We start from the raw sequence: 15,205 nt of genomic DNA on the forward strand, positions 1-15,205 counted from the left end.
TCTTGGACTCGGGTTTTGATGCATTTAAGCACTTCCTTTTGTTAACTTTTTCAGAAATATGCCCCTTTTATAGTGATTTCTCTCATTGCTTTGAAACATTAGTTATTTTAGCAAAGTCTTCTTGGCATGCTTTCAACCAAACAGCATTGTGAGAAGTGTGTATAGTTTATATCACCTACTTTGATGCACTTCACAGAAGCCTATATCCAATGTCACTGTTCAACATTTGCTCCAGGAAAAATGTATTGTAGAGCAACTGGAAAACACAGGCTTATTGGAAATATGACATAAGCTTTCCTTATATTTTGCAAAATTTTGGTTTGATGAGAGATTTTGTGTCAATATAAAAAAGAATTTAATTGGAAAAAAAATCATAGCATTATGATTAAATTGTTTAATTGTAAGTAAAAACTTTTAGATTTAGCCTACAACCTAATTTAAGAAAAACAAGTGGCAATGAGAACATACAGAATGCAAATAACCAGGAACAAAAAGACCCAAGTTACAGGCAAATGGTTTAACTTAAATATATTAGCATTATCTGTAAGTTAAGAAAATTGTATACTGGTATCTTAAAATAAGTTATTTCATGTATTTTTTGTACCCTTTAATTTTTTCATACATAATCTAGTTATCAAACAAATAAATATTTAAATGTATCATATTTCTTTGTAAATATCACTTTTTATTTTTCCAAAAATCCATTAAATTATCAGACATAACATTTCTACTAAGAAGATTTATGTTTGCAAAAAAAGATCAAAAATACCATATAGTCATTTTGTTTTTACAAAATTTAATAATGAATTGTTAAGAAAATACAATGATTGATGCATAAGCTCTCATAATAACATTACAATAACTACTGGTGTTATTAACAACTGGACAAAGGCCTTCACAGAACATAATCCTTAATTATTGCTAATTAGTTCTTCATATTAAGTCCATCACCATAACAAAACACCACATGCATTTTAAAATGAGTTCAGAAGCCCTGTGACGTTTTCTTATCAAACAAATATTATATCTGAGTACATGCTAAAGTGAAGACCACATACCAATGATGAACTAGTCTTATTGTTTCATTATATTCATACACAAATAAATTATAAAAACCTTGTCATTTTCTGTTGTCAATTTCAGTCACATACTCCGTTAAATCGATTCATACATATACATTGTGCAATCTTTGAAGTGCTTGTACTGTTTTGACATGGATATAATTAACATCTTGTTTTGAATCTGTTCTACTATATACCCCTCTATTGTTATCTTTATTGGCGAGTTTGAATAACAGGTATTGTGTATGATCACTTGTCTTTACAACATCTGCTGTATGGACAATGCCTCGATAGCACATTGACAGATTTTCATTTCCCTAAAGAGAGCCTCATTTCCCTCCTGGCAGCCTCGCTGATTGACCTGAACATGTATGGGTATTTCGAATCTTCCTCTCTATCTGGTTTCAATTGGAATAACCATAACACTGCATAGCCACATGGTTATTGTAACAATGTATATCGTAATTAAAACAAAAATGAATCGCTGATTTATAAGTGTTTATTGATAATGGAATATAGTTGTCCTATGAGGATTAGCACATTTATCAGGTAACTGGAAATCATCTTTTTTTCTCTTTGCAAAAGCTACAATTAAAAACTGCCCTGAATAATTATGAGAATTGAAAACATAACTTTCACAACAAAATATACAGTTGGAAATGGAACTGAAGCACAAGAGTGAACTCTACTCACAAGACATTTTGACAAACAAGAAACAAAATATGGCAGCTGCATACAAAGAGATACAGAGATTGTAAAAAGTCTTTAAGATAAAGAGAAAGAAACAGATGATGGATCATTTCTGGAATGCTCCAATAAAGAAGGCACCCAAGAATTGGACATACTGACTACACCAAGAGATAGGATACCATCAACATCTACAGTCATAATAGTGCTGAAAGTCAGAAATCCAGACTATCCGAATTAACTTACTCAATAAACAGAAATGGCTACAAAGGATATAATTATTCGACCAAGAGGGAACATACCGATAATACTGTATGGCAAAATCAACATCATGGGAGAAAAGGTCATAGTAAAAGAGCCAATTCCAATTCAAAAGAAGATAAAACAAACAGGAGAGCTTCATCTATTGGACTTACCACTGGAAATACCCCTTGAAGTAACAGTCGAAGGTTTTGAAAAAAGTTCACAACAAAAGTAGAAACATCCAGACTGACAACCATTCAACAAACAACAATATACAACAGAATAAAAATCTTAGAAATAGAGAGAAGTAAACTCAGAGAAATGAAAAGGGCCTTTTACCTTTACAGTTTCCAAGCCACAACGTGGTATAAAGGCTGGATCCACCATAGAATGTGTAACAGGTGCAGAAAAACAGGGCACGCACCACACAAATGTCTGAGTAAACAAGAAGAGATTCAAGTGGCGACAAGTACTGGGGATAAAGAACAAAACAAACAAGCCCACATTGCGACGGCAGAAATCCTCCCAAAAATAATGCACTAGGTAGAGCAGACAAAACAAAAACAACAGCACCATGAAGAACAAAACAACAAACCCATGTGGTGACAGTAGAAATCTTCCCAAAAACAAAGCACCAGGAAGAACAGACGCTAAAACAACAACAATTACATCAGGAAAAAAAAATATATGCTCAAAACAACAACAAAAAGTAAACCAACAACAACAACCAAGACAAAAGCAAATCCAACAACATGAAAAACAAGAACATGAGATGGGGAAACAAAATCAACAACAAGAACAAGAAGAAGACAAAAATGTCCAAAGCAACAACAAAGAGGAAAACAACAGCAATAAGTGGGGCAGAAGCAAATCCAGAAACGAAAAGAGATAGGAAAGCAGAAACGATTACAAAAGGAAGAAACAACAACAGAAGAAACCAAGAGGAAGCAAGTACAAATGAGCACCATGCCAGGAAAAATAGAACAGGAAAATCCAAAACCAAAACAGTCAGCACAAGACAGGGCCAACAAGACGAATTAGGAGAAAAACAGCAAAACAATTTGAGAACCAAAATAACATCAACAGAGATAAAATCAAGTGAAACAACAAGGGAAACAGCACAACTAACTCTGACAGAGGAACAAATAAAAGAACTGGAATTAGAAGCATAAGAAGGGAAAAAAGAATACGAAGAAGACAAGAAAAACATAGAATGATGGAAACCTACTTAATGGATGACGATGAATGACAGAATCCATAAAACACACGCCTCTTGGTACCAATAATAGTAGGGCAGGAGAACCTCCCTAACTGGTCTGCAAAGATCAAACAGGAGAGAGCACCCTCCCAAAAGAAACCTAGAATAAATAGTCTTGTACAATTTCTCTATCTGACACACACACACATACAAGCACACGCTCGCACACATTACCTAAAATGTGTTTTTAAGTTCTTTACATTTTTTTACTGAAATTTGAAAATGAGGTTGTTGCTGTTGAATACAAGTTGCACTTAGTTTCTTGACAACATGGACTTGGATCATTGTGTAGACCTACTTGTAGGTCTCAGCTTTTGTTTCCTGACAGGACAGAAAAAAAGCTGAGACCTACTTATTGGTCTAATTGTTGCATACAATTTACCAATAAATATCCATACATGTTCAGGCCATCTTAATCATTTTGCCAACATTACACAACATAACAGCTACAAAGAAGTATATTCTAAATGCCGATGAGCTTGCACATTGAGTCATTAAGCTCTCTCTCTCTCTCTAAAATGAAATTAAAAATCTTTTTGAGTACTTTCATTTTTATAGTAATTGGATTCCTGAGAGCAGAATGAAACAGAAAATATATCTTTATTTATATGTTTGTACCATTGGGTTGTTGAGTATCATGTGTTCCGTACAACTTATTCAGGTATGGTCCCATTATTTTTCATACATGGTCAGTACCACAAAATGGTAACTATTTATTTTACATATAATTTTTCGTACACTGAAATGAATAATTATTTGTTCGCATACAAAATATGACATGAAATACGGTACCAAGATTCTCTTAAAGGATTACTGAAAATGTATTGTTCAAGTAAAATTGCTTGACTTTGGATAGTTGTTGTTGTTGGGTTTAACGCCATTTTTCAGCACACGACAGGCTATGTATGGCGGCCAGTATTAATGGTGGAGGAAGAACCCTGAAAACCCCCGTGAAGAACCACGAGAAGCTACTGGCTAGCTTTCTCGCATACCCACATTGGCCGAATCCTAGACTCGAACCCATGCAGGCAGAGGTGAGATGGCAGTGATCATAACGGAGAGTGCTTTAGACCACTCGCGACCCCGACTTTGGATAGAAATTCTAAATAATGTGATATGAATAAGAAACAAATGTATGGGATGTTTTAATTATGAAATCTATCATAAAAGTACGTTTCTTGTAAATATGCTTAAATTATAATAACAGATAACAATCTCAGATAATAAGTTCAAGCAGCTCCATAAGAAACTATAATGCAACAATTTATTCTAAACAGTGTTACTGTGTCACATTGCCATCACATATTCAGTAGCTTATTGGCCGTCTATTATGGCTGGAAGTGGATTTGCCCTGCCAGAATAGTAAGCAAGAATTTTTATGAAGACTGATTGACAGGGAAAAAAATAAAATTAGTGAAATGGAGGTTTTCATAGCATGTATCATTGTTTCAATTCACAACTGATGATGTTTGGACCTTAGACAAATGTGTTTGTATGATTCAGTCTTGATCATTATAGAAAATTTATTTGTCTGTCTTGATCAGTATAGACAAAGGTTGTGCTCACGATATTAGTGAGAGATGGGTTCAGATGAAAATCAGATGTCCACTCTCTTACATGAAGATCTGACATCAACCATTTAGGGGCCATGTTGAAGATCTGACAGCAACCATTTAGGGGTCATGTTGAAGATCTGACAGCAACCATTTAGGGGTCATGTTGAAGATCTGACAGCAACCATTTAGGGGTCATGTTCTGGTGACCTTTTTTAATTGACCAATATAAAGAGCTTCCAGTAATTTCAAAGTTTATCATATCATTTGGCACACATTGATGCTCTTCAGAGAAGGAATGTAGTAGTAGCACAGGACTCAGAAACCCTAGTACCTGGGTCAAATACAGATGATATTCTCAGATGATTTACTTGTAATGTGTCCCATGATGCACCCAATTACCCCCTCCCCAAGATGATCTCATTTTTAAAAATTTACATCAGCCATGGCCGGTCAGCAGAATAGCTAACGGCTAGATGTAAGTAAACATGCACAAAGCCAGTGTAACAAATTGTATCAATCATGAAAGTAATCAAAGCGTTTTCAGAGCCTGAGCTGGATAGAACCAGAAGGATAATAATATTATTAATAATAATAACTGCAACTTCAGTCTGTGTTTCTGACTAGGACACTATAGTATTAGCATATACTTTTTAAAAGAGTGTAGAAAACTACTTTGACTTGTAACAAGTCATAAAAATCTGTTTTTATTTTTCGGGAAATGTGCTGCCCCAAACATGAAAATGACACCAATGCTAATTAAAGGCAAAAATAGACCAAAGCGAGAACACAAGTGAAGACAACAAAGAGAACTTGAACTGTTTTTTGACTGCTGGCTTGGTCTCGATTTCAGTGAAGGATGCTGATAAAAATAGGCAGCAGAACTAGGAACATAAGAAATTAGAGACCTGAGTGGGAAAAGCAGTTCTCATGGTTTAAAATTTGGGATCAGATGGTTCATTAAAAACAGTTTTAGAGTGGTTTATGACTGCTGAAAAGCAAAGTAATTTTGCTTAAATTGTAGCTATCTGTCTTTGACCATTACAAATTGAACGCAGATAATGTAATTGTTGTTGAGGGTTAATGTGCTTTGCAAAAAAGACAGACAATCCCATATGCAGCTGAGAAATACTCAAAATTAGTGTGAAAGATGATGACTGCAAAGCATCACAGTTCCATACAATGAAATATTGAATAAATTAATGAGAATGACGGAGAAGCATCCAGTACTTGAATACTTAGATAAGCATCCAGTACTTGAATACTTAGATAAGCAACCAGTACTTGAATACTTAGATAAGCAACCAGTACTTGAATACTTACATAAGCATCTGGTACTTGAATACTTAGATAAGCATCCAGTACTTGAATACTTAGACAAACATCCGGTACTTGAATACTTAGATAAGCATCCAGTACTTGAATACTTAGATAAGCAGAAAGATGTATATACATTTGTTAAGTCAATGAACAGTAAAAAGTAAAGAAACTAAGTCATTTGAAAAAAATTGTTTTCAGATGATAGATGTAACATTTATGGGATAATTACTGAAAAATAGTTTATCTCTAATGTGATCTTATGAAGCTGAGAATTAAATTCAAATAAGTATTTAAAAAATATCATTTAATTTTTCATTTTCCTTTTTCTCATTTTGAAAGTGAGGATCTGAGGTGAGATGGCAGTGATCCGTAATGGAGAGCGCTTTAGACCACTCAGCCACTCAGGGACCCAGGAGACAGTGAAGTAGTATATCACGGTTTATTGTGTCAAATGACAAGACATGCTGGAGACAGTGAAGCAGTATATCATGGTTTATTGTGTCAAATGACAAGACATGCTGGAGACAGTGAAGCAGTATATCATGGTTTATTGTGTCAAATGACAAGACATGCTGGAGACAGTGAAGTAGTATATCATGGTTTATTGTGTCAAATGACAAGACATGCTGGAGACAGTGAAGTAGTATATCATGGTTTATTGTGTCAAATGACAAGACATGCTGGAGACAGTGAAGTAGTATATCATGGTTTATTGTGTCAAATGACAAGACATGCTGGAGACAGTGAAGTAGTATATCATGGTTTATTGTGTCAAATGACAAGACATGCTGGAGACAGTGAAGTAGTATATCATGGTTTATTGTGTCAAATGACAAGACATGCTGGAGACAGTGAAGTAGTATATCATGGTTCAAATGTATGCATCAAGTCCATAGAGAGTGGTTCAAATGCATGCATCAAGTCCACAGAGACAGGTTCAAATTCATGCATCAAGTCCACAGAGACAGGTTTAAATGCATGCATCAAGTCCACAGAGACAGGTTCAAATTCATGCATCAAGTCCACAGAGACAGGTTCAAATGCATGCATCAAGTCCACAGAGACAGGTTTAAATGCATGCATCAAGTCCACAGAGACAGGTTCAAATGTATGCATAAAGTCCATAGGGACAGGTTCAAATTCATGCATCAAGTCCACAGAGACAGGTTCCAATGCATGAATCAAGTCCACAGAGAGTGGTTCAAATGTATGCATCAAGTCCACAGAGACAGGTTCAAATGCATGAATCAAGTCCACAAAGAGTGGTTCAAATGCATGCATCAAGTCCACAGAGACAGGTTCAAATGCATGAATCAAGTCCACAGAGAGTGGTTCAAATGCATGCATCAAGTCCACAGAGACAGGTTCCAATGCATGAATCAAGTCCACAGAGAGTGGTTCAAATGCATGAATCAAGTCCATAGAGTGGTTCAAATGCATGCATCAAGTCCACAGAGAGTGGTTCAAATGCATGCATCAAGTCCACAGAGACAGGTTCAAATGCATGCATCAAGTCCACAGAGACAGGTTCAAATGAAGTCCACAGAGACAGGTTCAAATGCATGCATCAAGTCCACAGAGACAGGTTCAAATGCATGCATCAAGTCCACAGAGACAGGTTCAAATTTATGCATCAAGTCCACAGAGACAGGTTCAAATGCATGCATCAAGTCCACAGAGACAGGTTCAAATGCATGCATCAAGTCCACAGAGACAGGTTTAAATGCATGCATCAAGTCCACAGAGACAGGTTCAAATGTATGCATCAAGTCCATAGGGACAGGTTCAAATTCATGCATCAAGTCCACAGAGACAGGTTCCAATGCATGAATCAAGTCCACAGAGAGTGGTTCAAATGCATGCATCAAGTCCACAGAGACAGGTTCCAATGCATGAATCAAGTCCACAGAGAGTGGTTCAAATGCATGCATCAAGTCCACAGAGACAGGTTCAAATGCATGAATCAAGTCCACAGAGAGTGGTTCAAATGCATGCATCAAATCCACAGAGACAGGTTCAAATACATGAATCAAGTCCACAGAGAGTGGTTCAAATGCATGAATCAAGTCCACAGAGTGGTTCAAATGCATGCATCAAGTCCACAGAGAGTGGTTCAAATGCATGCATCAAGTCCACAGAGACAGGTTCAAATGCATGAATCAAGTCCACAGAGAGTGGTTCAAATGCATGCATCAAGTCCACAGAGACAGGTTCAAATGCATGAATCAAGTCCACAGAGAGTGGTTCAAATGCATGAATCAAGTCCATAGAGTGGTTCAAATGCATGCATCAAGTCCACAGAGAGTGGTTCAAATGCATGCATCAAGTCCACAGAGACAGGTTCAAATGCATGCATCAAGTCCACAGAGACAGGTTCAAATGAAGTCCACAGAGACAGGTTCAAATGCATGCATCAAGTCCACAGAGACAGGTTCAAATGCATGTATCAAGTCCACAGAGACAGGTTCAAATTTATGCATCAAGTCCACAGAGACAAGTTCAAATGCATGCATCAAGTCCACAGAGACAGGTTCAAATGCATGCATCAAGTCCACAGAGACAGGTTCAAATTCATGCATCAAGTCCACAGAGACAGGTTTAAATGCATGCATCAAGTCCACAGAGACAGGTTCAAATGTATGCATCAAGTCCATAGGGACAGGTTCAAATTCATGCATCAAGTCCACAGAGACAGGTTCCAATGCATGAATCAAGTCCACAGAGAGTGGTTCAAATGCATGCATCAAGTCCACAGAGACAGGTTCCAATGCATGAATCAAGTCCACAGAGAGTGGTTCAAATGCATGCATCAAGTCCACAGAGACAGGTTCAAATGCATGAATCAAGTCCACAGAGAGTGGTTCAAATGCATGCATCAAGTCCACAGAGACAGGTTCAAATGCATGAATCAAGTCCACAGAGAGTGGTTCAAATGCATGAATCAAGTCCACAGAGTGGTTCAAATGCATGCATCAAGTCCACAGAGAGTGGTTCAAATGCATGCATCAAGTCCACAGAGACAGGTTCAAATGCATGCATCAAGTCCACAGAGACAGGTTCAAATGCATGCATCAAGTCCACAGAGACAGGTTCAAATGCATGCATCAAGTCCACAGAGACAGGTTCAAATTCATGAATCAAGTCCACAGAGACAGGTTCAAATATATGCATCAAGTCCATAGGGACAGGTTCAAATGTTGTTAAAGGTTGCCATTGATATTTTGTATCACAGCTGTTGGTGATGATGAGTCCACTGAAATTGTGTGATAAAGCTTATCTCGAATGGATTATACTTTGTCATGGAAGAATTCTGCAAACAGGTCTGGAAGTTCAACTGGAGAGAAGATCATTGGAAGTGGTGTACATTTATTCCTTGACACTAGCTTGTTTGTAATCTCAAAGAGCTCTTTGCAGCTGAACCTTCAGTGATCTTAGTACTGTAGTAAGCTGATGTCGCTGCATGAACTATTTTTGTGGCATTCTTCTTAGCAACTTCATACATCTGCTTATGAATAGTGAGGCTGGTGAAAAGCCAAATCCTCTTAGCCTTATGGCATTCTCTTTTAGCATTGCAAAGCTGGCCCCTAACACTACTATACCATAGAGCATATCATAGCTGGCCCCTAACACTATTTTTGTGGCATTCTTCTTAGCAACTTCATACATCTGCTTATGAATAGTGTGGCTGGTGAAAAGCCAAATCCTCTTAGCCTTATGGCATTCTTTTTTAGCATTGCAAAGCTGGCCCCTAACAATACTATACCATAGAGCATATCATAGCTGGCCCCTAACACTACTATACCATAGAGCATAGCATTGCTGGCCCCTAACACTACTATACCATTGAGCATAGCATAGCTGGCCCCTAACACTACTATACCATAGAGAACACTTTTGAATTGATACTCTGCACTTGGTTGCTGGGGCATGTGAAGCAATAAATGCAAGCACTTGCCAAGTTCCAAAGATTCAGTCAGCTTGTTTTTTGGACTACAAGGAGGGTGGTAGAGGCAGAAAAAAATGAACTGACCATTGTGAATGAAGTCTGGATCAGTTCAAACAATGTGTGGTCGAAATTGAAAGTTGCAGTGTGGTTAAGACGGTGGATTATGGAGTTCTTCGCAATGACAGCAATTTCACCTCCAAGGGAGCAGCATAGGAACAACTTGATGGAGTAAACATAGTGTGTTAGATCCGCACACTCTGACTCATTGTGCAATTTTTTTAGGTATGTATCTGTTGGGAAAAAAAAAAGTTGATATTCTGATAAAGTGAACCATTTCTGTGCACCTGTCCAGTGGTCATACATACTGGTGTTGAATAATGAATGCACAATGGTTGCTTAGACTTCAAGGTGGACAATTTAAGAGGAATTTGAATTAAGTTATCCAAAATTAAGTTTTGAAATTGCTGTGAAGCAATGGGTGAAAGGGATTTCTTTCCCGTAAAGAATAGGTAAAGAACTCTGAATGCTGCAGATTTGGCACCGCTTACCCCAACCCTTCCTGAAGTGTTTAATAGACTCTATGGTCAGCAATGCATCTACCCAGGTCCCAAAAATGGATATGGGTCAGAGCTCTGTTACACAATGCATACTCTTTTCCAAAAATGGTCAACAGGTCAGACAAAAGTGCACATGACCTAACTTAAGAGTTCATGACCTTTCCTACGTTAGTACAGATTGCTACTTACCTACTGACTTTCATTGTAGAAGGCATTATATTTGTTTCATAATACAATTATACAATAGTATAATAACTCGTACCCTGATAACTCATGAACCTGCTTATAATGCGGGGTCAGGTGTGGATCCCATTTTTTAAACCAGAAAATACCCCCATAATTGATCCCTATTTGACGAACTTGAAGAAAATTGGATATGGAAACTTTGATATATTGGTTGTTTTATGGTTGAAAACGGTAGATAGGACCTGGAAAATTTTAATCAACACTATGAAATATCAAATTTAAAAATGGGTCATACAATTTTTTACATTTTCATTCCTAACGACATTCCTAGTACACCACAATTAACGATATGTAAGGAAATTTAGATCAATGAAAATGTCACTCACGCTGAGTGGAGGCAGTACTTTAATAAATAAACACAAATTAAATAATTTCTTTATCAACTGAAATTTATGTTCTAGGTCTATCTTTTAGTTCCTTTTAGGTGTAATTGTCATAAATGCAAATGGGTCCTCCTGTAATTAAATGTAAAATGACTCAATCAACCATAACAGCTGTGTCTGCGAGCATTTCTCTGAGAACCTAATTAAGTGCCGACCATGTTTTGATAATTGACTTCCAGAAGTATTTGTTGTATTGTTGCACTGAATTAAAATCTGGCCTCCTTTGTATTATCACATTAAATATGTCTTCTGAATCAAATAAAGGAGGTGGAATAAAAGAAAAGTTAAAAGGCACGAAAATCCTATAATCTTAAAATCTAGCAGCCCTGGTCATATGTCTGGTGAACTCATTTCATTTGATCAATCGAACACTTATAAATGTTTTTGTGTATGTAACATAAACTACCTTAAATTAACTAACTCTTTCGTAACTGTGATCAAAGATAACAAGACAGCCAAGTGAAACAAATACTTCATAAAATAAAGAGTTTGATTTCACAGATACTGACCATTGTGGGTAAGCAAGTTTCAGAGAATTTTTGAACTGGCACTTAGAGATATCCTCAAGGAATTTGAGAAATGAGAAGTTTCATTATTAATTCTAATTAATTAATTCACATCATCAATATTGTACTAATTGAGCAATAAAAAAACTGAGTTTCAACGTAGATGATTGTCTCACGAAATAAATGTCATGTGGTTTTGAAAAAAAAGGGATCTTGTTTGGTGGTGTATCAACAGTTAGTCTAGTTCCCTGCTCTGGTGACTCCCGATTTGGCAGGATAATATTAAATACCACTACGGGAACCAGACTCATCAAGAAAACAAAAAGCAGTGACATAATACACATATTATTTTTCCCAACACATGATGGTTGTTGAAACCAGTTGGAACGATCTTTCATATGTTGGACATTTTGAAAATAAATGTTATTTAAACAGAATAACGAACAACTTCATCAGAAAAAGCGCGTTATTAAAAATTATTATCGACAAGATTGTAAAATGAGGATTCAGTCAATAAACAGCCCAGTTCCCTAATGCCGCTCCCCCCCCACGTTTTTTTCGATGTCAAAGCGATTTTTTGAGGTCCCTTGGTAACTTGCGCCTAGCTTATAGTGCGGTCTATGTTTGTGGACCTCATTCTGTGCGAGTTATTGAGGGAGAGGTGTATTTAAATTTGGGGTTGGAATATTGTTTTAATTTTCAGAGTATAAAGATGAAAAATTCGGGACTTCAGAAAAAGCTTTAATCATGAGGGTATTCCTGTATAATTAGGGTTCAGTTTTAAGAGGTTTTGCTGTACTCCCATGTTACAAGTCAGTCACCTTAATGTAACAGCAGTGTATTGCTGATTACCTGACAGTGTGTATCTTGTGGTTTATTTCTAATATAGCTGTGAGTATCAAGTATCAGTACACAAACGCAAGAATCAAATAATAAAAAAGAACTATATATAAAAAGAAATAAAAAGCATAAAAGAAAAGACCATTGATGCCAAACAAAATAGATACGACACAAAAATTTCTCTTTAGTTTAATTACTAGCTCGTCATATGAAATCAATTTTCATACAGTACACCAAATTTTGCATTACAGTTTACTCCTGTTTCCTTATCTAATATTTGTGCAATACATTTTGAAAATGTATCCTTCCCTTTAGCACACTTACAAATCAGTTATAGAAAATTTTTAAAGAAGTTATCTCCCATTCTAACCAGCTTCGTTTCCATATTTAAAACATGTTCCCTTTTGTATATCACATGCATGTCTATAGAGGACTAGGTCTAGGTAAATCATGCTGATTTTCAGTCTATGTATTAAAAAAAAGTAAAACAAAAAAGATGATAACTCCTTATTTATCTGACATTTCCAAGTCAAAGGGCTTTCATGGGCTCAACTCCTAGCTGCTCTGCAATATCATTCTGCAAAGATACAGATTTTTGTATGAATATATGGGAAGGGTGAACTTGAATACAACACAGTGCAACACTCAACTTTAATAGAGTATAACCAGTACAAGGATTTATATTCACTTATAACATGGTTTTTACTTGATTTGTCAATTTAAATACAAAAAACTTAAATTGCTGAAGATATTATATTCTTGCCCATAAAAGTGAATCTGGTCAAATATTAAAGAAATGATGAATTTTTATGCAATTAAAGTAAAATCTGTCCAATGAGACAAAAATTGGGGTAGGTAAATTATACCATGCTGTTAATATAAACAAAAATGGTACAGTAGATTATGCCATGCTGTCCATATAGAAACAAACAGGATGGGTAAATTATGCCGCATTTTTAATAATCTGTTGTTTCAGATGACTTGAAGTATGTGATGCTCATGTTATCAGACACCAAAGACATCTGTTGTATGCTAGTGTTTAACAAGGCATTAAGGATGAGGCAATGTAGACATCTGTTGTATTCCAATGTTTGACAAGGCATTAGGAATGAGGCACTATAGACATATATTGTATGCCAATGTTTGACAAGGCATTAGGGATGAGGCAGTATAGACATATATTGTATGCCAATGTTTGACAAGGCATTAGGGATGAGGCAGTATAGACATATATTGTATGCCAATGTTTGACAAGGCATTAGGGATGAGGCAGTATAGACATATATTGTATGCCAATGTTTGACAAGGCATTAGGGATGAGGCAGTATAGACATATATTGTATGCCAATGTTTGACAAGGCATTAGGGATGAGGCAATATAGACAATGTTTAATGAAGAATGATGGATGAGGTCGAGCCAAAGATTTACATCATGGGTTCAATGTCTTACACAAGTGTTCCTGCAAATGTTTCCATATGGCAGTGTTGCTAAGTGTCATTCTTGCAAGAACAATTATTAAATATGTCCAAAATATGTGCACAATGATTTTAAAAAACTTTAAAATACAGGTATATGATGACTTAAAATACCCTTAAAATACAGGTATGCAATGATTTAAAATATCCTTAAAATACAGGTATGCAATGATTTTAAAATACTGTTAAAATACAGGTATGCAATGATTTTAAAATACCCTTTAAATACAGGTATGCAATGATTTTAAAATACCCTTTTATTACAGGTATGCAATGATTTTAAAATACCTTTTTTAAATACAGGTATGCAATGACTTTGAAATACCCTTGAAATAAAGGTATGCTATGACTTTAAATACCCTTAAAATACATTTGAAAGAAAAATTGAGTAGAGTTATTACTGGTATTAAAATGTTGAAATATTAGAGGAGAACTGAGGATCTCTATAATTTTTATATGAAAGTGGTAATTATTCATTCTCTTATAAATTTGTTGAAGTGTTTGTCCAACATATTGCTTGTTACATTTTTTACAGGTTATCACATAAATCACATCAGCTGCTATGCAGTTAGTGTTATAATGTAGAGAAAATACTTTTTTTGTATGGGCACTACTAAAAGAAGCACTTCTTCTTATGTTTGCACATCGAGAGCACCGATGTCTCTTACACATTTATTATTTCTGAATATTATTTTGACTTTTTAACAATAACTACATTTTATTTTTTAAAAAGTCCTGCCTTTTATTTCCGGTTCATCAATCAATATTATTTATCAGTTAAACATCATTTATTATTTTGACATCTAAATTCATTATTTAGCACAGAATTTTCAGCATTTGTGTTGTTTTTTTATCCCCTTTTACAAATTGCATGAACAGTCATAACAAAATTAAGGTGACTTCATGAATCCTGTAAAATATTAGCCTAAATTCTTATATTCACATATAATTAAAGAAAACATAATGAACTTAAAGAAATAAATAACAATACTTTTCAATGATTGTTTATCAAATACTGTTAAAGGGTGTATGAATACATATGTCGTTCCCTTCTGGTGCTATGGACTAAGAACTTTTAGTTTCCTGCATCACATGATATGAGTTTAACCAAACAAAATGCTAGTTACAA

At 35.6% G+C, this 15,205-nt stretch overlaps 1 protein-coding gene and 1 long non-coding RNA gene across 5 annotated transcripts in view; both read right to left on the reverse strand.

The window, feature by feature from the left end:
* Window positions 1-775: 775 nt before the first annotated feature.
* LOC149776219 (uncharacterized) lies at window positions 776-7,228 on the reverse strand. The gene is made up of 2 exons (XR_016416255.1): window positions 3,598-7,228; window positions 776-3,543 (listed from the first exon to the last, which is right to left on the reverse strand). It is a non-coding gene; the product is annotated as an uncharacterized LOC149776219 (long non-coding RNA).
* Window positions 7,229-12,773: 5,545 nt separating this feature from the next.
* Window positions 12,774-15,205, reverse strand: part of LOC149776220 (uncharacterized) — a 54,781-nt gene continuing 52,349 nt past the window's right edge. For all 4 annotated transcript variants that reach the window (XM_089942609.1, XM_089942608.1, XM_089942610.1 and 1 more), the window contains exon 13: window positions 12,774-13,177. In XM_089942609.1, coding sequence (XP_089798735.1) covers window positions 13,130-13,177 — 48 coding nt within the window. In that variant the 3' untranslated portion in view covers window positions 12,774-13,129. The remainder of the gene's footprint in view (window positions 13,178-15,205) is intronic.

The sequence above is a fragment of the Sinohyriopsis cumingii genome, chromosome 18, assembly GCF_028554795.1.
Source record: "Sinohyriopsis cumingii isolate HCF-2022 chromosome 18, ASM2855479v2, whole genome shotgun sequence".
Classification (NCBI taxonomy): Eukaryota; Metazoa; Mollusca; class Bivalvia; order Unionida; family Unionidae; genus Sinohyriopsis; species Sinohyriopsis cumingii.